The sequence below is a fragment of the Phaenicophaeus curvirostris genome, chromosome 6, assembly GCF_032191515.1.
Source record: "Phaenicophaeus curvirostris isolate KB17595 chromosome 6, BPBGC_Pcur_1.0, whole genome shotgun sequence".
Taxonomy (NCBI): Eukaryota; Metazoa; Chordata; class Aves; order Cuculiformes; family Cuculidae; genus Phaenicophaeus; species Phaenicophaeus curvirostris.
The window spans coordinates 37,539,656-37,565,250 of NC_091397.1; the positions used below are offsets into that span (position 1 = coordinate 37,539,656).

The 25,595-nt window shown below is 39.8% G+C and overlaps 1 protein-coding gene across 6 annotated transcripts in view; it reads left to right on the forward strand.

Moving 5' to 3' along the window:
• PDE1C (phosphodiesterase 1C) overlaps window positions 1–25,595 on the forward strand; it is a 300,480-nt gene that overhangs the window by 245,595 nt on the left and 29,290 nt on the right. For all 6 annotated transcript variants that reach the window (XM_069859824.1, XM_069859830.1, XM_069859827.1 and 3 more), the window contains 6 exons: window positions 5,950–6,051; window positions 7,348–7,468; window positions 10,325–10,406; window positions 16,172–16,292; window positions 17,496–17,671; window positions 22,410–22,709. In XM_069859824.1, the coding sequence (XP_069715925.1) occupies window positions 5,950–6,051; window positions 7,348–7,468; window positions 10,325–10,406; window positions 16,172–16,292; window positions 17,496–17,671; window positions 22,410–22,709 (902 nt within the window). The remainder of the gene's footprint in view (window positions 1–5,949; window positions 6,052–7,347; window positions 7,469–10,324; window positions 10,407–16,171; window positions 16,293–17,495; window positions 17,672–22,409; window positions 22,710–25,595) is intronic.

Sequence of the window (25,595 nt, forward strand, 5' to 3'; positions counted from 1 at the left end):
GGGTTATTAAAAGCCTTGGGCGTGTTATCTTAGAATTTATTTTCAAATTTGGTCACTTCTAACTTTTTCTCAGTGCTAGGTTATAGGTGTGAAAATATGATGTTTCTCTAGCCTTAGGGAAATGTATACAATACCATGAGAAAAAACATCTAGATATATCATGAGAAATATTTAAATCCCTAAATAGGGAGCCAGGCAGAATAATCAGGTCTGTAGAACAGAGTTTGAGTCTACAAGGGATCTTCAGTTGAGGAGACCTACAAGAAAACCCATTCCCAAGTGCTGGCAGGGCCATAATACTCTCAGTGGTGACAACTTTCATGTGACTGTATTTTTGTTGCTACAAACAGGGATTTAAAAAAGAGTGAATAAGAAACCCAAAATGAGAGAAACAGGAAACCCAAGCTCCATTTTTCACTCTGCCAGGTCTCCTGGGTGATTCTGTCAACACATTTATGTTAGAATTCATTTCACCTGAAGAGAAAAAGCAAATTGTCTAAGCTTTCTTCTTACTTAAGGGATCAAGGCAGAACCTCTTAAGGACAATTCATTCCACTTACCCTACGATGACAAGAGCTATGGTCTGGAAATGCTGATCTCCATTCAATCTCTCCAGCAAAACCAGCTGGACTTACACAAAAACTTACAGAGAGTTGAAATCTGACGGCAATGACAGAATGGATAACTGGAAACAAAAATACTTAGTATGCAGTATATTCCCACAGTGGCTGTTGAGATAAATGACAGAAATACAGTTGAAGATGGACAAGAGGAATAGAAGGCACATAGTTTCCATAGTGGTGATCAACCACTACAGTTCTGCTTCAGCTGGTGGCTCAGGAAGTTGGTTGAGACTGTTACTGCAGCTCCTGCCTTCTTGAACACTCGATGATCGTTCCATGCTCCATAATGCGGAAGAGTTGAAGGAGGGGATGGGGGAAACACAGAGTTGCATGAAACTTGGTTCAACCCATTTCCAACATGTTTTGCAGTGCCATGAGTACCGTACATAAGCTGTATGAAATCACCACAAAATCTGGTAGTCAGCATCACTTGTGGTAGTACTTGTGTCTTCCACTGTTTGTTGTTGACACATTTTTCTTTGCAGCTTGGTGAGAAACCTGAAGAAATGCTGCAGCCAGCCTGTAGTGTGTGATGGAGCATAGGACAGAGAGATGCAAGCTAACAAGGTGTAGTGCAGCTCCTGCTGTGCTTTTTAGGCCAGTTTCAGCTTGTTAAGCTGCATGCACTCAGGATCAACCTTTGTGCATATGGTCTGCCTTTCTGCAGTCCCTTACTTGCCACAATGATGTCACTTTTAATTCTGAGTCCAGACCTGGAGGCTCTTCCCTGAAGAATAACATGCTCCAGTGCCTTATGTAAAGGTGTCCTGAGCCTTCCGTGTTGAATGGCACCTGTGAATTGCAATGTTCACTAAAGACTTATGTGGAAGGAGTCAGGCCATGTATATCTCAAAACCTGACCCAGACTACCTGATTCTGATTGAAGTCGTGTCTGTTGCCCCTGACTGTGTCTGAAGTAAATAGAAATTAGATCAGGTTTGCAGCTAATGCAAATGCATACTCAAAACCTCCTGTGAGATTCTAAATTGGCCACTGCTGCTTTTAGGGCCATTGCTTAACAAAAAAGCACTGAAGGCTCTAGTCAGTAAGAATAATGCACTGTTGAGTAATGTAAATTGCATTCCAGTAGTGAGTAAATTGGATCCCCTTTGCCTCCTCAGGCTGTTGGAGAGGGCAGTTTTCACTTGGGGCTGCTCAGCTCAGGAAAAGTGACTGGATGGAAACAGCTGCCCGAGTGCAGCAGTGTTCCTGACTGTGCAATGTTCACACTGGCCTTCCTCCACCTTGCTGCTGCTTCTCCATCTGTCAACAGTTCAGCTCTAACCTCTCTGTGAATGAATGAGTGGTCTTTCATTCCAGCCCATGTTGCCATAGTGCTGAGTGGGGTTTCGTGTTCTGTCTGAGCGCAATAATACTGGGCAGGTGTTAGAAAGCTGGAAAGACATGAAGATACATGAGTAAGTGATGCAATTGTTTAGATATCTTTTGCTCTAAGATGGAGAGAGAGAAAAAAAAAAAAAAGAACTAAACTCCCACAAACCAAACCAAAAAAACCCAAGGTTCTTACTTGTGTACAGGGTGAACATGATGCGACATCCTTGAGGTGCACCAAGATGGTATTTTAATATGTTCCCTGGTCTGCTGCAAGTCCTGGGGTCCCATAGATATCTACCTTTCTGCTCCATGGCTCCACATGGAACAAACCCCATAACACTGTTCATCAGAAACCAGTGTGTACACAAATAGTTGACACCATGGCCCACTTCCTACTTGCTGTGGGATGTAAACCCTTAAAAGCAGAGTTGCTCAGGAGCCCACAGAGATATTTTAAGTAGAACCAGTTTTCACACCAAGGTCCTACTTTCATGTTTTGTGCCAACCTTTAAGATGAAGACTTCTACTCACACATCTCATGAACCAGAGGTGCAATGCTGCTTCAATGCACATTGGCAAAGTACATTTGCATTTGAATGCTCTCCTAGTTGTGCTTTGATCCTGTGGCTCATATCCCACCAAAGAGAGTAGGGATGCAAGCTGAGGGAAATCAAGTGCTCCTTTTCTTCTTTTTCTTTATTTTATTCCTGCAAGACCTTCGCTAAAATTCTGGATCCCAAAACCAGCAACAGTGAAGTTGGGGGTGTGAGATAGAGTAATTTCCTGAATTGTTTACCAACCGATCTGGCCAAAACTTAAATCTCACCAGAAGATAAGTCTTCTCTTCTCTAAAGGAAGAGAAATCTCTCCATCCTGAATGTTTTAAGAGATGGGGCATCTCACTTCTCTTATGATCTGTTGCTATTCACAAAAGGCAGGTCTTGCCAAACAAACCTGATTGCCTTCTATGACAAAATGACTTGACTACTGGATGAGGGAAAGGCTCATGGATGTGGTCTTCCTGGACTTCAGTAAAGCCTTTGACACAGTTTCTCACAGCATTCTGCTTGAGAAACTGTCAGCCTCTGGGCTGGACAGGCACACACTTTCCTGGGTGGAAAACTGGTTGGATGGCCGGGCCCAGAGAGTCGTGGTAAATGGCATTAAATCTAGCTGGAGGCCAATTACAAGTGGGATTCCCCAGGGCTCAGTGCTGGGTCCAGCCCTGTTCAATGTCTTTATCAATGACCTGGATGAAGGCATTGAGTGCACCCTTAGCAAGTTTACAGATGACACTAAGCTGGGTAGAAGTGTCGATCTGCTGGAGGGTAGGGAAGCTCTGCAAAGGGATCTGAACAGGCTGGACCACTGGGCTGAGTCCAATGGCATGAGGTTTAACAAGGCCAAATGCCGGGTCCTGCACTTGGGGCACAACAACCCTATGCAGTGCTACAGACTAGGAGAAGTCTGGCTGGAGAGCTGCCTGGAGGAGAGGGACCTGGGGGTGTTGGTTGACAGCGACTGAACATGAGCCAGCAGTGTGCCCAGGTGGCCAAGAAGGCCAATGGCATCTTGGCTTGTATCAGAAACGGTGTGACCAGCAGGTCCAGGGAGGTTATTCTCCCTCTCTCTGTACTCGGCACTGGTGAGACCGCTCCTGGAATCCTGTGTTCAGTTCTGGGCCCCTCACCACAAGAAGGATGTTGAGGCTCTAGAGCAAGTCCAGAGAAGAGCAACAAAGCTGGTGAAGGGGCTGGAGAACAGGCCTTATGAGGAGCGGCTGAGAGAGCTGGAGTTGTTTAGCCTGGAGAAGAGGAGGCTGAGAGGAGACCTCATTGCTGTCTATAACTACCTGAAAGGAGGTTGTAGAGAGGAGGGTGCTGGCCTCTTCTCCCAATGACAGGGGACAGGACAAGAGGGAATGGCCTCAAGCTCCGCCAGGGGAGGTTTAGGCTGAACATTAGGAAAAAATTTTTCACAGAAAGGGTCATTGGGCACTGGAACAGGCTACCCAGGGAGGTGGTTGATTCACTTCCCCTGGAGGTGTTTAAGGGATTGGTGGATGAGGTGCTGAGGGGCATGGTTTAGTGTTTGATAGGAATGTTTAGACTCAATGATCCGGTGGGTCTTTTCCAATCTGGTTATTCTATGATTCTATGATTCTATGATTCTATGATTCTATAATTCTATGATTCTATGATTCTATTCTCTGTGGCTGCCAGGGTGGGTCTGGCTTCATCTTCAAGCACCCATTCAGTTGCTGAGGTGAGAAGTGGCTGAGGACAGCCACCTCCACTGGCTTTGTCAGTCTCCAACTGAAAATGTGCCACCTCCGGGTCCCAATAACTCCAGAGGAGGCTAATGGGCTGCAGTGGGCTGGGATGGTCTCTGGTGGGGTCTGAGGGTCTTCAACTGTCTCTGATGGTCTCCAAGGGTCCCTGTCAGATTTCAGCACCAGTATTGCAGTGCTAAAATGGTTTCTTTCTTTAATGCCTCTGAAGTACTTTTTCTCTCAGCTTCAGAGAAAACATTGTTCTGAAATACGAGCAGAGGTCAGAAAATATGCATATTCCAGAGAAACTAGATTTTGTGTGCTTGTGAGAGTGCATACACGCTAGCACTTAAATCAATTTCTCTTTCTCCTGAGTTGAGCCCTTTGCTCTTCTATTCCTGCTATGCCCAAAGCAGCCCATGCAGACTGTTATGATGGAGTTGCTCTCCAGAGGATGGGGTGAAGTGTTTGTTGCTTCCTAGGAATAATCTCAAGCACTAATGTCCCCACAGCATAATCGCACCCTTTTCTTGTAAAGGTTCTTGTCATCTTCCTCTTTTGGTTGTATCTGCAGAGAGGTTTATGCCTCTGGGAATGAACCAGACCAGGAAACTGACCAGAACTGGCAAAAATAGTAGATCCAAAATAATTAAAAATAATTAAAAATAAGTTTGTTTTCAGCCACCATAGCATCATCTTGAATGCTGTTGGCCATGCAGCTGAGAGTGTATAAGGGTGGAGAGGAGGTGGTAGTTATACTGAGGAAAGAGTAAGACCAGCTGATGCCAACTTAACATGTGTGCAGAACTCATGGTGGGAGGGGCTCATTATGTGCCACCCATGGGATGGGTAAACACAGCAGTCTTGGGTCTCTACACAGTGGTGGCCTGGGGCTGGAACTTGAGCATGGCCATTAGAGGCAAGAGAGATATGCTCAAAATAGACCACGTCCTTCATTAAACATTCATGAAAAGAGGAACAGTAACTTTTATTTTTAAATGAAAGCTGACTCATATCTGAATCTACCAAATCCTGAGCTGGTATGCTAACCTTGGGCTGTTCTTCCTCTCTTAACTCATAGGTAGCGGAACTAAGAGAAAGACAAAATAAATTTGTATTGTGTGCTAGATCAGAATGTTCTGATATTTTAAAATATCTAGGGCATCCATATTATCTTCAAAGAAATTTCATCTGGGTCCTAAACAAGCTTACTTGGCAGAAGTTCATACAGAAATTGTTTGAATTAATAATACCAGTGAAATACTGCATCATATATACAGGAGATTTTCTTTAACATTCTGTTTTTCTTTTAGTAATAGAAACTCAGGTTCAAAAGTTCACCTGATTCATGCCAAGGCTTTAAACAGTCTTTATACTTCCTTCCAAGAATGCCCTAGAAAAGAAATCCATTGGAGGTTTGTGCTTAATGGGAAAAGGAGTATTAATACTAAGGTGCTCGTCAAAAAACATCTAGGATTTCTCCTAACAAGGATTAGTCACCTGGCTTAATTTGCAGCCCTCCCACTCCTGTGTCTTTGTGGAAAAACGTTAATTCTCTTCGCCATCCCCAAAACAGTGATAAAGGAAAGAATGACATACACAGGCATAAGTACTGTCAATAATTTGCAGATAGAAAACAAAAGAAACTTGAGTGTATCTGTTGCTCATTTTTTTGTATTTCTCTTTCCTTGTTTGTCTCATCGTGATGCCATCCAAAAGGGAATTCAGAGCTCTAGTGATTGAGATGGTGTTGGCCACTGATATGTCCTGTCACTTCCAGCAAATCAAAGCCATGAAGAATGCTTTGCAGCAGCCAGAAGGGTGAGTCACTTCACAATGCTGTGCAGCCAGGGGCTGCATTTCAGCTGGTGCTTTGCCATTGTGTTTGATTTCAAAGCACCTCTCCAGAGGCCCTCACTCCCTTTGATGTCCACATTGATTCTTTTTCTGCTGCTGAATTTTGAAAGAATTCACTTATGTGTGGACTGGCACCCTCATATACACACATCTCTGTTCTGTGCCAGTGGACCAAAGCTTGCAAAGGTCACCCTGTTGCGATAAGCTGCCATGGGCATTTCCCTTTGCATATCTGGGTAACATCAAGAACACTATCCAGCTGAGTGACCTCTACAGCCTGAGTATGACTCAAGGTTATAAGATCTGCAGAACACAACCTATGTGTTGCCCTTCTGCAGATGGCATGGGCTGCCACCTCTGCAACAGGCTGCTTGTATAACCAGTGGACGGATGAAAACAACTTGAGATCCACTGAGGGAAGGACTGGAAAATAACAGATGGATCAGTATGTGGAAGGCCTTTTCTTCTTCTCAGTACGCCACTGAGACCTGTAATATTTTGCTCACAGCTCTTCCCTATAAAGTTCCTTTTATACTCCAGAAAGCTCTGAGTGGTAGTAATTTTTTCACCCTGGACACAGGTTTGTTCAGAGCCTCCCAGAACTATACCTGTATCAGACCAAAATGTGGGTAGCCATTTGGTCCTCTCAGAAGCTACAGCTTTTACACCTATTTCAGACAGTCAAAAGCTGGAATTAAAATACAAAACTATCCGTCCCAACAAAACATTATTTACTGAGTTCTTGGGCTAGCCTCTCAAACAGGTAATTTCTAAATTACCAGTCTTATTTGTCCTGTGGAACCAGATGCAAGGATCCCTTTCTGACCTCACATTAGTTTTCTAGAGTGAAACATTTGTCAGTTACTGCATAGACTCATCAGTGCCCTTGAGATCAGATTCTTGTTAGCTGGTAAGGAACAGCTTCTCGTATGAGCTGCACAAAATGCAGCCCAGTTGAAATGGGGATCACAGCAGCTCTTCAACCCGGCTTATACAAATAAGCAAGCCTGCAAAGTAGCTCAGCAAGGCTGAGCAAAGTTTCTTTTTGCGCTTCTTAATGTCCCTGTTACAACAGGAATAGTATATGTCGGAGAAATTAGATAATCTTTCGTAATTGTCTGATTTTATGAACACAGAAATAATTCCATTAATATCCTTGCTAAAGATTCTAATGCCCTCATTTTTCTGCTCAAGTTAGATTTTTGTCATTCTCTACTGCAAAAGCAGACAATTAATTTGTTTGATCCTTTGGGTTTTCAGAATTGACAAGCCGAAAGCCTTATCACTGTTGTTGCATACAGCAGATATCAGTCATCCAGCCAAGGCCTGGGATCTCCATCATCGCTGGACTATGTCTCTCCTAGAGGAGTTCTTCAGACAGGTAAAGCTAGGGAAGTCCCTCTGCATTTCTGCAGCACAGAGAGAATGCGTAGGACTAGGCATGGAAGTATGATGAACACAGATCTTTTCCTTCTCTGATTTTCCCAAGAACCTACTAAATGACGTGAAGCTTTTTCTTTGTGGCACCAGTAGCACTAGCTATTATGCCTTATGGGAATTTAATGTGTGATATACTGACTATAGATACAGATGTTATCTACATAGGAGAAATTCTAATCTGGAAAGCTAATATGTGTTTCAAATAAGCAAAATATAGAATATGTGATGATCTTCTTAGCTGTAGAATCATAGAAAACAGATTTAGGTAGCTGTACTTGATAGAACTGTACTTATATTGTTGAGATAGATGTGAAAAATGCATTAGTCTTTCTTTAGATGAAGTGAACTGGTCTAGTATATAGCTCACAGACCCACAAATCTAGACAACCATTAAGCTCTGTGTGATAGCTATAAGTTCCCTGAGTGACTAATTAAAAGCATTTAAAGAGCTGCCTTAAAAATAAAAAAAGAAAAGTAAACAGAGCACTAAGGAGCATTTAGGATACTTTTCACCAATATGAATCACTCAACCAAGCAAAAATCTAAGTGCTTAATTTCCCTCCAGTCTTTAATAACTTCATGTTTTATAGTAAATCTGAATGCAAAAAAGAAAAATGAATGACAATTTTTTTAATGTTCTAAAACCTTTTTTAAATGGCATCTGTTTTTAAAGGCATAGTGGGAATCCCTTCATAATAAAGGCATTGCAAGAATTTGCTTTGAAATGAATCTTTTAATTCATTTTGCAAACCAAGAATGGGTTTACTAGGTGGAAGCAGGTGGGTCATACTTGCAGCTGTCTCTGTGTGTCACATAGGAGGCTCATGCAAGTAGGATGATTTTCACATACATTTTAGGAAAAACTCTGTGTATATTTATACTTCTCTAGCTCAAAATTATACTAGATGTGTAAAAATATACCACTGCCAGGTTCTCTAAAGACTGATGAAGGAATTAACATTTGCTAGGTATGAGATCGCACAAAGCCCGAGTTTTTACCTGTTTTACACATCTAATGAGGGCAAAATTACTGTTTTATGTATTCACAAGATTAATTTCTTTTCACTCAACAAATTCTTCTTTAGTTTTGAATGACAAATGCCTCCACTTTTAGATAAAGCTTTATATAACATTTGTAATCTAGTTCCAAATTCAGATGCAGTATTAATTCCCTCTTCAGAAAAATCCTTAAGTTTACCATGAAGCACAGAACGTGTTCATTGAAGTTATTTAGTACTAGATCAATAAACACAGCCCTACCTAACAGCAGAAGAACATACTCTTCTCAGAAACTGAAAAGTACCTCTAGCCAGAGGGGACCATGGTGATAAGAAACTGGTCTGGCCTCAGATTAGGTATTTATTTCCTTATGCTTTTCACCTGCAGACCCTCATATGTGCTCTGCGGCGACATGAAGCCTGACGTTAGCTATATCAGTGTAGGTTCCCAGCCTTATTGGCTTTCAAGTATTTTTAATGTGACCCATGCCTTCCTACACCAAGTAAATGTGCTATAGGTGTGAATGATGCTTCTGAGTACAATACTAGTTTTTTAGCTTCAGCAGTTATGGTGAGGCATCTCTTTAAACCAACTTCTTGCATGAATTAATTTGTTTTACTAATGCAATTTAGTTAGTCACAAAGGAGCTGCCCAAACAGCTTAGAAGTAGTCAAATATCTCTTTGAGCAGTCAGAAAAGCAGTTAGGGGTCCCTTCCTAAAAAGAATTAGGTGCTGTAGTTTTTAAGAGGTATAAGTAAGAAAGGAACAATGCTTAGCTAAGAGCTGGCTTTAAGAGATGTTTTTCCTAAGAGATGCAACAGATAGTAAAGGAATGTTACTTCACAATATTTCTGTGTTTGGTTTCTGTTTCACCCTGATATTTGTATATGAGATTCCTAACATAAAGCAGAATTGTTCTGCAACTGAAAAACATTGTGTGTTGTTCAATCCAAAACTTTAAGAAAACTTGTGCCCCCATTTCATGTATGTTATATTAACAAAAGCTCAATTCAGCTCTTATGCCTACAGAAGTTTTCCTCTGATTAGTTTGCTGGCTGTGTTAGCTTCCATTTGACATTAGCCAGAATACCGGCCAGAAGTTGAGCACAGTTATAGCTGCTGATTTAAAGAATTGATTCTATACTATAGTTAACAGGCTGATTAAATTTGAATGCTCCATAGGGAACACTGCAACTATGTCATCCTATATATCTTCTTATCATAAAGTAATGTGTTATAGAGTGACTGAACCAAGTTAAAGGGATTTTTGAGAATATGCAACTTGAAAGGCTGGAAAATAAGATGAGGGTTATAACACTTGATCTTCTGCACCATTTTGTGATGTTAGAAAAGGACTTTCTGTTCTGAGGGTGGAAAAGCATGTTTGGACTATTGCATTTAAGCACTTACGTAAAATGTTGACAATTTCAGTGTTTCCTTTGGAAGAAAAAAAGTAATCTGCATCAGGCCAGCTATGAACTGCGAATTCCTTATCTGAAAGACTAAAAATGACATACAAAGAAGTGCACACCTTGAAAAATCAGTCCCCACAATGACGTTTCCTCTTGATAGCTTTGATCTGAGAACTAAGTTCTGCTAGGTTCACTGAAAAGCTACAGTGAGAGTGTGCTTGTGATCCATTATTTGTGTTACAAAACAAAAGCCAACACAAATAAACCACCAAACACAAAACTTAATTAAAGAAAGTAAAATGAGAGGCTTCTAAAATCATGACTTAAGATCAAAGTGCAACATGTCTTATCCTTTTCTAATTTCTTCCCAATTTTGTTTCTCCAGGGTGACAAAGAAGCAGAACTAGGGCTTCCCTTCTCTCCACTGTGTGATCGCAAGTCTACTATGGTTGCTCAGTCTCAAATAGGTATGTCCTCTGGTGAATGCAAAGTAGCATCTTAAAAACAAAACTTACTCCTCGCTGTGGGGCTCATGGTGTTCTTTCATCATTTAAAACTATGTGGAAGAGAGGAAATAAAGCACAGTGGTGTTATTTCCCCCAGATCAGCAATTCAAAGCTGAGGAGCTATCAAATTTTTGGTGGTGATTCCATGCAGCAATGAAGTTACCTCTGATGTGTCTGAAGAGGTGACAACAGTCCCTGGTTATGAAAACACTCCATTGTTTTCTGAGCTGTGAAGACGAGCCGCACATGGGAACATGTTGTGATATGAGTATCATTGGTGGAAATGAAAATGTAATGTCGATCCTCTCAGTGAACTGGGCAAAAACCTATTGTGTTTTTTTCCATTTATTCTTCCCACTATTTTTCTGCCAGTGCTTCAAGTCAATCGATATTTTTCACCGAAGCCAAGCAAATATAGCAAACCTTTTTCTATTCCATCTATTCAGAAACAGAGATCTTTTTGCAGACTCGTCAACAGCACTTTCTCTACCTCTTTTTCAGTTACTGAGTGAAAAAGTAGGAGAAGGATGAGGCAACAAGCCTGGTGTTTGGTGAGAAAACACGAGAGGCTAAGTGAAGTAAAACTGCTCAGGACATTGGGAGCGAAAAAAAGGACAATGATAAAAGTGGATTTGTGGGTGAATTTTTATACCTAGGGAACAGGAGAAGAAGACAGAAGAATGTGATCTCATATCAACTGGAGAATAGGATGCCAAATGGAAGAACAAAAGAAAGATAACACAGACCCTAAAATAAGGGAACTGTGACCAGAAGCAGAAGGAGAGAGAACATATTAAAGGAAAATCAACAAAAAAATTGAAGTCTGAAATTTCTCTCAAAGAACAAGACAAAGATGTCTCTGAACCTAGGGAAGTTCAGATTAATCTCTGTGGCTCAGAGTCGTTTCTGTTTAAAATTATTTCATTGACCCTGTTAGGCAAGCCATTTTCTGAGGGATTCCATCCCAGATTTTCCTGTCTTTGGAAGTTTAGACAGTTCAACCAAGAATTTGAACTTCAAAAGCCCTATGCAAGTCTGGCCTAGTTTCCACACTTGTAGTGTTTACTCCTCTGCATCAGTAACCCAGAAGAGTAGGAACGTGCGTAGAGTGCAGTGCAGCTGCTGAGGCGATTTGCATTCTGCCAGCAGCTCAGTGGACGGTAGCAGCAGCAAAATTGAAATAATATAGTCTCAGCTGAAACCCATGGGCGCACATGAAACTGGGCGCATTACACCTGTGTTGCAAGAGTAGATAAACTCTCTCCTTCTGACTGGTGCGGAGGGAAGTGCATGTACAGACTTCTCTTTCATATCCCTTCTATCAGCTTTCAAGATATGCCCCTCACTCCTTACAGGGAAAACGAGTTGTTCTTCCTATGGAGTCCCTTTATGTAGATTTGTGCGTACTTGGAAACCAGTTTTCCTTGTCTTCCTCCTTTGTGCTCTTTTGCTCAGAAAGGCCAGGAGAGCCAAGAAACTTCTGCATTGATGTTCCTTTTGTTAAGCAACTGCAAAATTAATGATGAATTAGACCATCACCAACACAATTCCACCATGTAAAGGAGACACTCATCAGTATGCAAAGGCAACCTTATTTAATCATATACTATTTGTCATTATATTAGATTTGTGCAGTTTAATAATCCATTGACATTAATAGGCCACTCTCTATAAATCTTGGCTTCTAACATTATAAAGTCTTCATTTTTCAGTCTGCTGCTTATATTGGCAGTGTCTTTCCTTAATGTCTTTTGTTAAATCAAAACCTCTTATATTTTCTGGCTATCTGCTGAAGTAAAGCTTTCAAAGTTGTAGCCTACATTCTTGGACAAATAATCTGTTCCCATTCCTTTATTTACCTGATTAATAGCCTTAACAGATTGTTCCCTGGAATAGTAATTACTACATTTCTTTGCAGAAGTAAGTTCTTATTGAATACTAAATTCTTCTATTCTCTGCAGCAAGCAGCCACTGGGTCCCACAAATAAACCCCTGTCCTTTGTGAAATAAAATTATGTTCTTTATGTCACAGACAGAGCCTAGAAATCCTATTTTGGTGGCCTGGCTTGTTTGTAGTTGCTAGTTTGCCGCCCTAAGGTTGCTGCAGGTGCAACAGTGGGCGAGCATTTTTATTAATGAGAGATTTTCACAAATGCAGACTAGAAGGTTTTTCAGTATGGACTTTTCTCCAGGAAATTAAATAATCTAACAGCAAAAACTTCTTGAAAAGGATGTTTCTCTCCCCTTTTGCTTCAGTTTGTGAAGAAAATGTCCAGAGTTTAAGTAGATAATTAAAAAATTAACGTGTTTTTTAAAACCTCTAATGTTAATGACAAATTTATCATCCTTTTTCTTCGATAGAATGAGTGTGATAAATATAACACCGGTACCCCAGTAAAGTACAGAAATCAGAAAAGATTCATGTCCAGAAGTCAGGCTGCTTATCAGAGTCAGGGAGACAAATTGCAAAGAAAACCAGGTCAAGACTTGCATTTGAATATCAGGAGTTAAATCTTCTCTATCTGTCTCAGACCATACAGCTTGTTTGACTGGAGATCAGCCTTTGTTGCCATTGTCCTGTTTGCAGCTGATAAATGTAGCAGCATCCTTTTATTTTTATTTTTGTACTTTGGCTGACAAGAAAGAAAATTACTGCTTTAGAAAACATTGGACAGTGGCTGATGAGTGCATGTTGATGATTCTTTCTTTTTTTTTTTTTTTGGAGTGGTGGGCTTTAGGGAAATCGTCCTCAGGCCAGTGTTTGCAGTGGTGACATTCTCAGGTGGAACAAATGGATGCCAGGCACGTGCCTGGAATCCACCCTCAGCATGCAGTGTTAATTGGTAAAATCATCTTAGTCACTTGGCTGCAGAAATATTTACTACATTCATTCTATTGAAGAACAAAAAGGATAGAATCATAGAATCACAGAACCAGTAGGTTGGCAAAGACCTTAGATATCACCAACTCCAACCATATCTGTCTACTACTGAATTATGTTCCCAAGCACCTCATCTACCTGCCTGCTAAACACCTCCAGGGATGGTGACTCAACCATCTCTCTGGGCGGTCTGTTCCTGTGCTTGATAACCCTTTCTGTGAAGAAATTTTTCCTAATGTCCAATCTAAACTTCCCCTGACGCAGCTTAAGGTTATTCCCTCATCCTATCACCTGTCACTTGGGAGAAGAGACCAACACCCACCTCTCTGCAACCTTTTTTTAGGTAGTTGTAGAGAACAATAAGGTCTCCCCTCAGACTCTCTTCTCAAGGCTAAACAACCCCAGTTCCCTCAACTGCTCCTTATAAGACTTGTTCACCAGCCCCTTCACTAGTTCTGTTGCCCTTCTCTGAACACACTCCTGGACCTTAATGACTTTCTTATAGTGAGGGGCCCAGAACTGAAAACACTACTCAAGGTGTGGCCTCACCAGTGCAGAGTACAGAGGGAGAATCACTTCCCTGGTCCTGCTGGACGCACCATTTTTTATACAAGCCAAGATGCTGTTGGTCTTCTTGGCAACCTGAGCACATTGTTGACTCATGTTCAGTCAGCTGTAGACTAACACCCCCAGATCTTTCTCTACCAGGCAGCTTTTAAGACATTCAAGCCATTTTAATTAGCAAACTAAATCACCATATTTAAGTAACAGTGTCTTTAGGTTAGGAAGAGAGAAAGCATCGAAGAAGAGGCACTTGGGAATATCGCATAAATTACATAATTATTAACAAAGTCCTAATTTTTCTTCTACAAAAGCAGATTATATTTCTCAACTTTATTGTAATCTCCATTAACACAGCTGAATAACTTATAAATGTTATAGAGAATAGGGGAAAATATACCACTTATCAGAGAAAAGTTCTCCTAGGTCTCTGAGTGTGTTTACCTGTGGTCCTTTATGCCACCTCTGCCTGTCTTTGTTGTTGAGATGCAAGACTTCTCCCAGGCAAAACTTGTTTCTTAAGATACTTACAACTGGACGCTGTGTTTATGTACAAATATTGAGTATCTCAGGAAGTGGATACCACCACCCCACTGCTGAAGTTAGTGATGTAAACATGCATCTGGTATCAGACATTTGCATGTCTTAGGGTAGCTAGTGGTGATGAAGTGGTGGTATTGCTTGCCAAGCAAAAGTGACAAAGTACTGTAGCTTGAATGTCCTTAGTCATTATGAGGTACTATTTTCTTTTCAGTGAAGGAGCAAACACACACATATTTAAATCAAATTCTCATTATCCTCTGGATTCCTGTGACACCTAAAACTTGTCTTAGTACAATTTTCAGTGTTCTAAAAGATTTTATGAAGTTTGCTGGGATTGTCTGGGTTATGTTTTAGCACACAATTTCCTGTTGTGGCTATACATTGCATACATTTCTGATTAACTCTCCAAGAGGAAAAGAGTTCTTTTTTCCCTATATTTGAATAGATAAGACTTCTTGATATTATGATGGCACATGATTCAGATGTTCAGATAATACAGTATGTATATTTTCTTCACATTTACAGAATGTTAATATGAAATTCTGAAAACTTGCAAGTAGCATTTATAATTTGGCTAGGCATGAAAATGCACTTACCCATACTTCCAGGGATTTATCAAAAATCAGGGGACTGTAGTGGAACTAGGAGAATGTTCAACTGCTTTGCATTCAAGACATGGATCAAAGCATCTATGAGTCCAGGTACCTGACCCATGTCTTCTCTTCTCCTTTTATTATTCTGTTATCACCTAGAATCACCAAGTTCTGTTGTAGAAACATATCACAACCCAGTCAGGGAAATTATGATATTATGAATGTAAAATTAATCATTGATAATTACCAAATCTTTAAAAATTGTAACAATAGAGAAAGACCTGAATCTCAATGTGCCTTAGGAGGGATTAAGAACATCGTTGTTTTCCTGGCTACCTACAACACTGAGAAAATTGCTAAGAGAAGTGCTAGAATGAACATAAGAAATAGTCCTTGCCCTAGATGAAGACCTAGGGGAAGATGTAAGGTACTGTAAGTTACTCATACTCACATTCTTTCCATGAAACTTGAATTTTCCTTCATGTCAAAATTATGGCAACAGGACCCTTCAGTTTGCCCTTACCAACAATCAGGTCAGAGCTTACCAACATTCAGATCAGTACTCATCTCTGCCAAACTGCATACTGAAGTAGAAATTATTTGGCCCATTTCTTTTTCCTTTAGTTATATTAAAAAATGAGGTGGGGGAATATTTAAATCTGTTTAATTATCAAAAAGAACAAGCTGGCTCTGCACTGAGGAGAGAATATTCACAGCAAAACACTCATAAACAATAAGAGAAGTTTGCACAGAACTCCACACCAGCAAAGCTTTCCAGTATTACTTTTATATTAATTTTATGCTGTCAGAGAGCTCATCTTTGAAACTGGGTTTCATCCCAATCTGCTAGGAATTTGGCTTAAATATCACAGTCCTCCTACAAAACAAGTACTGATTCATTATCTTCTGATTTGCCACAGTTTCTTTCCAATGTTTAAGTATGTACCTTTTATTGCATGTTATATCCAGCCTCTTTTGTTAGGGATTAATGTATAACTCCATTTTCCCTTTTCCAGTATTTGCCTATCCCTCTTTCAAGGGTAATTTTTTAACTGTCTTTTACAGCGCTATTGTCTGTGATCACTGAAGCAATGACTCTACATAAATCCTCCTCTTGCCTGCTTGACTCTGCTTGTGTTTCTGCTCAGGTTTCATTGATTTCATTGTGGAACCCACTTTTACTGTGCTGACTGATATGACTGAGAAGATTGTGACTCCGCTTATTGATGAAGCTTCCCGTTCTGGCATGTCTGGGTTCAGGCGTTCCAGGTGAATAACCATCCATCCTCCCCCTTCACTCTGCACTTGTTGCCATTGTGCCCAACAACCTCAGTTTTCCCCACCACATTGTATGTCTTCTGTGAGGCTTAAGGCCCCATATCCACGTTGCCGACATCACAGCTCACCTTGTGATGTGATTTTACTGCAGGGAAACTCTAGCCTTGAAGAAGTCAAATAGGGAGGTTGGCATCAACCAGAGGCATGCCTCCAAAGGCAGTGAGCACAAATGGTTGTAGCCATGCAATCTGGTGAATTTTAGCACTCTTTTAGTCACTGATGTCAAAGAGAATGCAGAGGGAGCCATTAAGAGTCGTTCATTCCTTCATGTCTAGAAGTGTAAATGGGATTGAAATGAAGTAGTATAAGCACACTTTAATAGCAGCATTTAGAGTTATGCAAATGTGCGAAGCACCACCAGAATTCACCTGGAGTTCTGATATGAAGAGCCTTGGCCCATTCAACATGCTTTGCTGTTGCAGAGAAACTACCCTTTTAGTAGTTTCATGAACAGGGCATGTTTTGGGATTAAAATGCCATGTTGTTAGTGCTCCCTAGAGTAGGGCTACCAAATTAGGACACTCTCCCAGGTGACTTCTTCACTCTTGGGCTGTTAAACAAACAGCAGGCACTAATAGCTTTCTATGTCAGCTATTTTACTGCATTTATTAAAATGGCCACAATGAAGTGTCCATCTTTGAAAGACAACTGTAGGGTCTGTAACTGGAATGAGCGCCTGATTTCAGCTTCAGCTGAGGTCACCAAACCCTGGACAAAGGCTAACTTCCTTTTCCTGTGCCTAATGGCTCCCATTGGTGAATTTTAGAAGGCTTCTCCTTTGACATATTTGATTCCTAGAATTATCTGTTTCTCCAATGACTATTTAGGAAATGAAGATGCACAACAAAGGAATTGGCAATGCTGTGAGTGATTCTGTTTCTTGGGGATGAAGGATACCAGAAAATAAGCAAGGAAACGCTGCCCTTTGTTTCTAATACTGGCTCTGGTTGTGCTGTTTGCTTTAACATTAGTTGCCCTGGAGTGAGAAGGAGGGAGAGGAGGATGAAGGATTCAAGCTTAGTTTGCTGGTTGACTCTGTCAAGTTATCTAGGCTTACAGTCATTATTTCTTCTTATCTGTATTTGGGTGTAAGGGATGCTGATTCCTTCTGTGTTTTGTGATCTTGTGTCCCAGTCTGAATAGCATTAGTCCCTCTGAAGTTAAAAGATCAAGTGTCAAGAGCACTGGGTCCGAAGGAAGTGCCTCACTCAACTGCTCCATACTCACTGTGGATTTCAAGTGTTTTAAAGCCACCTGGACGGAGGTGGTGCAGCAGAACAGGGAGAAATGGAAAGCACAAGCTACCAAAGGTAACAGCCAGGTTTCTTAGTGAAAGAATATCAATTCTTTTGGCCTCTTCTTCTTCTTCAAGCTCTTCCTTAAGCAAATTATTCTCCAAGTAAGCACTGTTAGTTTGAAAGAGTCTGCTTTTCAAGATCAACAGCCTACACTGAATTCAGAAAGATAGGAATATTATGACTCATCTGTGGCTTATACTCTTCTTACATGGGTAAGTGTATGCAATAAAGAGGATGTGGACAATGGGAGGAAAAAGAATAGTTGTAGGGGAGGTTCCCTAAAGTCATGAGTCAGACTCAGGGTGGGTGCAAAAATAGCTGGAACAGCATTTGCAGAGATAAGTTATCAATTGTTCACTGTTAAGACTATAAGAAGTATGGATGATAGTTCAGGGGAGAAAGGCAGGATATTTAGGATTCACAGCTGGTTTTGTAGTTCCAGTGATAACTTAGATAATGAATTGGAAACTAGGATGCAAATGCTCATGATGTGATCAGTCTGGGAGGGATCACCAATACTTCAGAAGAATGTGAGGGCTATGTTGATTGCAAGTTGACCATTGTCACGCTATTGAAAAAAAAAAAAAGAAAAGAACACAAAGTGCCCCAAACCAGACCTTCTTCTAAGATCCCTCTGACTTTTTCCCCGTCTTTCTAGCAGTAACAAGGAACCCTCAGCAGTGCCATGTCCAGTTTTGGCTACCACAGTTCAGGAAATATATGGACCAGCTACAGGCATTACAGAATACAGCAATGCAAATTGTGGTAACTGTTGTTTACAGCTGATGAGGTCTATAGCTGAAAGCAGTTTTCTGAAGATGACTACAGCTGCAAAATAAGGATGCTATTTTTTTATTCTAATACCCTGGGCTGGTAAGAAGAGAAAAAAATGACCCTTCCGGGGCTGGATGATTGCCCAAGGTCTCTGTGAGCCGGGGGTGGGGGGTGGGTAATTTAGACCATCTTTTGAAAGAAAAAAGTAGGAATGTATCATGATTTTTTTTCATGAAACTGTTTACGATACAATTGCTTCTCTGAGCTGAATGCTTGCTAGTCAAAGCTTTATTTAATGGAGTTGTTGTATTTCATGTAAATGGAAGGAGTTCAATTTTAATGTATTATGTGGCCTTGACTTCAGGGCTGATGGAAGATTTGGAGTAGTTTTCCTATTTGCCAGAGCAAATTGTTCCTCTCCAACTGAAAGACCTGCCTAAAGGTGCAGGAAAGCATGCATTATTATTCAAATTAGATTTTTCATTGTGATTAAAGCTTGCCATTCAGGAAAAGCCATTCCAGGCACTCCATGAAAATGAAAACAAAAACATAATTCAAATTCTGCTTGTTTGCCAGGGGCTTTTTTTAGCTTTTTTTTTTTTCCCCATTGGTATTTGGTATTTCACAGTTCTTTGTGTCCCAAACAAATTAAAGCTAACCAAACAGGTAAAGCATTTAACACCATCAGTGTCTTACATTATAGGAGTGAAAGAGGCCAATACAATTATACTGGTTTTAAGGATTTCATTTCAACACATACCATACATATTTGCTTTTCTACTAAAGATCTACTAGATAAAATCTTACATGCAAGAGAGACTTGTGGGGAAATAAATAAAACATATCCTATGTTTAACCTAAAACAAATATATAAAGTAGATCATAATAAATTCTGGCTATTTTAACTTTTAAATATGCTTTGTACCCTCTTGGCAGTGACTGCTTTGCATAAAGACTTTTTTAAAAATATGCACATGTAAATAACATAGTTATGATTCAAGTCGATGTGCACACATTGCTTAAGTAATGCTGCTACTGATAATATGAATTGATGCAGTATACTGTATCCATTCTTTACAGAGTATCCTGATGATAAGTGTTTGGTTATTAATACTTCAGCTGAAGAAGAAATGTTGTGGGTTTTTGGTTTGTTTTTTTTCTTTTAAATTGCCTCATTAAAAGATCTTTGCAGCAGCTCCTGAGGGTAGTCTATGGAAGAATTAGTTGATTGCTTGAAAGCAGAGTGCTCACTAATCTACATTATTAGACATGGGAGCCCTTGAGTAGGTAATTTTGTCTTTAGCTTTCTGACAACCTTTAGCATGAATAGTTTATGTACTTCATGGTTTTGCCAAACTTCATCACTAATTAGTAGGATCAGGGCTTATGGATCAAAGATCAGAAAGCAGTCTCAGCTTCTGTTCATCTAAATTCATTGACTTTCACATAATTTCTGTTTCTCTGGGTGCATCTAGCAGTATAAGTCTATGTATTTTTTTATCCTGAAATATTTATTCAAATGTATGATTCAGCATACCTTTATATGGGTGGGCACGAAGGAACTGTTCTTGAACTCCAGAGCCCTCACATCAAGACCTTTGCTCAGATACTGTCTTGTTCCTGACTTGCAGCAAGCCTCTGCATGCCCCTCCATCTGCCTTGCCTGTCTTAGCCATATGCAGCAGGGCCTGCCGCACAGCAGGATTGCAGATTGCTGACCCTTGTAAAGCCAGTGTCTTGCAATGCATCAGAATGCTCTGCCAATAAAAATAAAAATAAAAAACATTAAGAGAAGATGCATAAAACATTTAACTCTTGATTGACAGCAAATAACAACTAGGGATCAGAAGGGAAGGAATCCCATTTAGTATTAGTATTAGTATTAGTATTAGTATTAAATGACTCATAAAACACTGTATAAGAGCATTGTCCCTAGAAGCGTCAGTGAGCTCTTTTTATCGTGAGTGTTCTATGTATAGAAAATTTCTCCTACTGTGTGGGCAAATTAAGCAGGTTTATTACTGATCTCTTTTTCCTTAAAGGATCATCATTAAATAGGTGCAAATTAAAAAACAGAATAAACAAACACCTTAATGTACAAAGCACCATTTAGATAAACTATTTTCTGACACTAATTTTGACAAGAGGCATTTGTCCAACAGGGCCATTGTAAGGCACGGTCTTTTGGGCCAAATCTTTCTCCTGTTGTCTCCAGGTGCAAAATTCAGCGTTTTGGGTTTTTTTCAGATCCCCAAATAAGAGGCATCCTTCTGTATACCATGAAGCTCCAGGGAATATATCAACATAAAAAACTGAGCTATCTATGGAGGCTACCACAGGCTTTAGAGAGGAAGGCTCATATCTAATTTAATTATATTTTCGTGTGAGCCATAATTTATTCATTTATAAATTAATTAACTTTAGTTAGCTGCTGGCAAGGAAATATAGATTGACATTTCTTATAAAGATGACTTTCCCCCTTTCTCTCTTGAATCCTGTCAGTACAGTTCAGATTCACTCATAAAAAGTATTTGAATAAGTACATAGAAATTCTGGTGTAATTTTTACTCACTGGTCGATAACTTGCTCCTGTAATGAACAAAACATCTTCCTTGTAAGTGTCAAGGATGCTTCTATAGGATCAAGGTAGACTTTATTCAGTGTTTTGTAGGATCTGTTTGTCTCCTCCTTGGCTTACACAGTCTCTCAGATACAAGAAGATACATCTATTTGTGATTCCTATCACAATGAGAGCAATTGGTTGTTGGTGATGAGTGGGCCAGGATAATGCAGATACAGAGATCTTGGGAAGTAATCTACACAGGGAAGTAATCTCTGAATGCTGAGACTCAGTATGGATATAGATGTGCTCCGAAGCTGCATAAGCTCACAGGTTCCAGACTCTGTGTGTGTTGAGCTACTCAGCTGTTTTTGCAGATTAATTCTCTATTGATCATTGAAACCTGAAAGAAAATTATGAAGTCTCTGCCCAGAGTCTGTGCACACCCAGACAGGTTTATCAGCTCAAGGACTGCACTGAGGAACCGTGATTGTGTCCTGCTCTACAGTATGAAGCAAAAAGACACACAAAGCCTTTGCAGCTGAGTCTGTGGGGGTGTGCTGTACCTGACCTGGGCTAGAAATGCAGTGAGCTCAACACCTGGAGACAAATTTGCAACCTATGTTATAAGTGAGTGTTGTATCAGGACCTAAGGTCCAGATAAGGATAAAAAACAAAGTGGTATCTTGAACGGGAGAAACTGGTTTCTCCATGAATTTATTATTTTTTTATGAATGACAATATTTTGAGATGCTTCTGTTGTTCAACTCTCACTTTTAAATTTATATCTTTGCATATTTGTGATTGACTGTAAGACTTTTGGAGGTGGTAGTGCAAGTACTCACAGCAATATATTAGTCTGCCAAGAAAGAACAGAGCCATAAGGAAAGGAAAACAGTAAGTGGAAGGAAAGAAATTAGGAAACTGCCATTGGAAGCAACCTGAAACAAGAGGAGAAAAAAAAAGAAGATATCAAAGAACCAGGACTTTTAATGTGCTTAGAGTTACATGGTACAGTATGAGATAAAAAGAATGTAATTTAATAGACTGTTGTATGTCAAACATGAAAATAACCTTGGCACACCTAAAGTCTTCTGTACATAATATCTCTTTTTAACTTGCCTTTTAAGAATTTTTAGGAACCATATTTTCAAATGTGAACTATATATTGTAAAAAAAGTGCATGCACATAATATGCATTTAAGGAAGTGTGTTTTAGATTCTTTTCAGAATACTTTCTTAAATGATCTCCTGCACTCTTTTTCCTTTGTTGAGCCAATTCTGTATTTATCTAAGTAAAAGCTGTTAGCATGTAAAAAGCAAGATTTAGGTGCGTGAGTTGTATCATTCTCATCATATTGACTGATAATCATAATTTCTTGCCTTGCTTTGCTTCTGTCTTTGCTGAGGATGCAGAAGAAAAAGCTAAGAAAGAAGCAGAGGAAAATGCTCAGCAGGGAACAGAAGAAACGAAAACAGAGGAAAAGGATGAGAGGAAGCCAGCTGAAGATGCCACAGCAACAAAGACAGAAAACAGCAAAGATCCAAATCCTGGAGAAAACCAAAGCACAGATTCCAATAAGAATCACGTAAATGGGACTCGGCAGACTGGGATAAACAAACAGGAAGCCACTCAAGACAAAAACACACCTAGGACAGAGAAGGGGACAGACTGTCATCATGCAGAGGGAGAAGAGAAACAGAATGTGCAGAATGGTGAGTTCTCTCCTTCCACTGGAATGTGAATCCAGCCCTAAACCCAGTATCTCACCTCACTGATAGGGGTACCTGGTGTCCTGAAAAAGGATATCCTGAACCCAGAGCCTCTTCCTGGGCACTGGCATATTCACTTGCATATGGGAACTGGAACCAGTAAATTAACTAACAGGCAGTGTTCTTCCGTAAAAGATGGGGTTCATCATACCTTCTTGGGCACTTTTGGAGGGAAGGAAAACATTACTTTTTTTCATGGAAATGAATCAGCCTGTTGTTGCACACTTAAAAGCTGAAGCAGATATACTTGGTTAAATGAACAGCTTCATTGCTTGGGTAACTGGCAGAGGAGAAAACAAACTTGTCTTATAAACTCTTTTTAGGCAAATTACAGGTAATTTTGAACTGAGTCTCAGATGTAAATGTATTTTGGGACAGAGCAGATTTTTCCCCTCTCTGTTTTTAAGATTTATTTTATTTGTGCTTCCTTTGTTTGTTTTTTGTGGTGGTTTTTTTTGTGTTTGTTTGGGTTTTTTTTAATTATGGCAGTCATGCACCTTTTTTTGAGATCGTTTTTCCTGTCAGAAATTTTATTCCAGTGTTTTAACTTTCTATAGAACCAATAAATACTAAGAATCACATTTTGCGCTCAAAAAAATGTGGGAAAATACTTGAGAATGGCATTAAGTGTTAAAAATGCCATTAGACCAATGAGAACAGAGCAATTGTCTTGGCCATTTCACTTTCTTTCCTTCCCTAGGATTTTTACTTACCAGGTGAGTAGGATTGGACCCCCCAAAGAGACAAAAAGGTTGGGGACATACAAAATCCTAGTTAGACTGCATCAGACTTTTCTCCTAAAATCCTTTGTTTTACATGCTTCTAATAGTACAGAGGTTAAGTGTGCACTAGTGATTTTGACAGTACCTATTTCTGCAGTTTCTCTCTGCTGCAGGCGACAAAAATGCTCTGAAAGAAATCTCTGAAAATTAGTTTCTTCCTCAGGAAAAAATCTGCCCCTTATTTTATGGGAAAAAGCCTTTATGAAGTACAGTCTCTGCAGAATCTTTGGAGATTAATAAAATCTTAGTATTCATCTCTCTCGACTCACCACAGTTTCTTTCACACCTCTATGTTAATATCTCATTATAAAGTATTTGGCTTATTATTTCTCTGCCTTTGTAATCCCTTTCAGAATGATCATTATGATCATCGTTTTGCTCTGCCGCTGGCAGTATGGTAGGGTGGATATTACAATACTCAAAAGTCCCCTATTCTTAGTAAGTTATGTTCAATGAAAGTTCAGAAATTGCATTGTCAGATGAGTTTGAAGTCTCATAGTCACTTGCTGCCCATGTTCTTTCCCAGGCAGATCAGACTGTGAAATAACATGTGTGGGTGTTCATCATCTTTTCCTGCTCGCGCTTAAAAGTTTTTTATGCAATGGTCAAATAAAGAATTATAAGCTCATCATTATCATCAGATGTATGATGGTAGCAGAAATGCAAGAAGACTTTTGTGTTTTGCTAGATACATTTTAATTTCCTGAAGATAATGTCCTTATTCTAGGAGCCACCATTGTCAAACAGACGCCTCAATCCTGCTTGCAACTGCTCATAACTCTCTGTTTGAAGAGCTCAAGTCAGTGACAGTGTGATGAGCTGAAGAGGTTGCTGCTTCTCCTGTATCTTGCTTTCATTTTTCTCTCACCCACATAGTGATCTTATGAAGAAAAATGAAAACTTCTGGCTGTGAATGAGAACTGAACAGAATTTGCTTTTTCCATCTTGTTAAATGTTTTAAGATTTGAAAACCATTCCTCTTTTATACTATGATAAAACTTAATTGGAGCTAGAGATCAATCCTCTGTCATCCAAGAATAACAAATATACTAGTTGTTAGAGCATCATGTGGAAAAGGGAGACTTTGCTTCTCTACAATTTCTTTTTTTTTTGAACTGTTCCAAAAGTAAGTATCATCAGGCCATGACTATTTTGAAGGCCAATCAGGTCCACTTTAACACATAATACCTATAATCTTGATCCAGAGGCTGTGAAGTTGCTATAGTAACAAAAATAGTAATGTAAATGGAATAAGCATTACTGTAATACAGCCTTGTAACATACTTCACATTTACAAAATTCTGAAGTGAGACTTTTACAGCTTTTTGTGTTTGTGTGGGTCACAAATTCACTGCTCCTCCTCCAGGGGGCAAGGACAAGCTGCCAGCTCCCATCTGGGCAGACTGCTGTTGCGTCTCTGGACAGCTGAAGGAAGGGCATGTCCTTTGATGCTGTTCGGACACTGCATCTGGAAGAATGTTGTTCTACTAGAGCTCTCCCTATAAGTTATTTTGCATTTGATCTTGCATTTGGCATTTTCGTTCAATGGAGAGATGATCTGGGAAGGTCTGAAGTGCTCTGCTGTGTGACTGTTAAAGGGCAGAAAGGGAGAATGACTCTGGTCAGCCTTCCTGGCTTCATAAAATACACTCCAACTCAACTTGCAATTTTCGTTCTGCATCAAGCATTGCTCTGCCAAGGGCCGTTCTTCCCTGGTTTGCTAAAGAGATTCTCAAATCCATCATCAATGCTAAAATGATTCCTTGTTCTATGATACTGTCATCAAAGGACCAACTCACATGAATCTGTGGATAAAGGAAACTGTTAAGAGAAAGTAAGACAAAATTTTAAAGAACTTTTGGGGATATTTGAGGTGCTTCTTTAATGCAGAGACTTATAATGTAGTCTTGCAGGGTATTAGTCCCTTAAGAGCATGAAAGTTTCAGAGTTCTGATTTTGAAATGAAGATTGTGTTCAGATTTTTAATGGCCTACAGAAGACCATAAGACATTTTCTCCTAAGGAACATCTTCATTGGATGTTGCAAT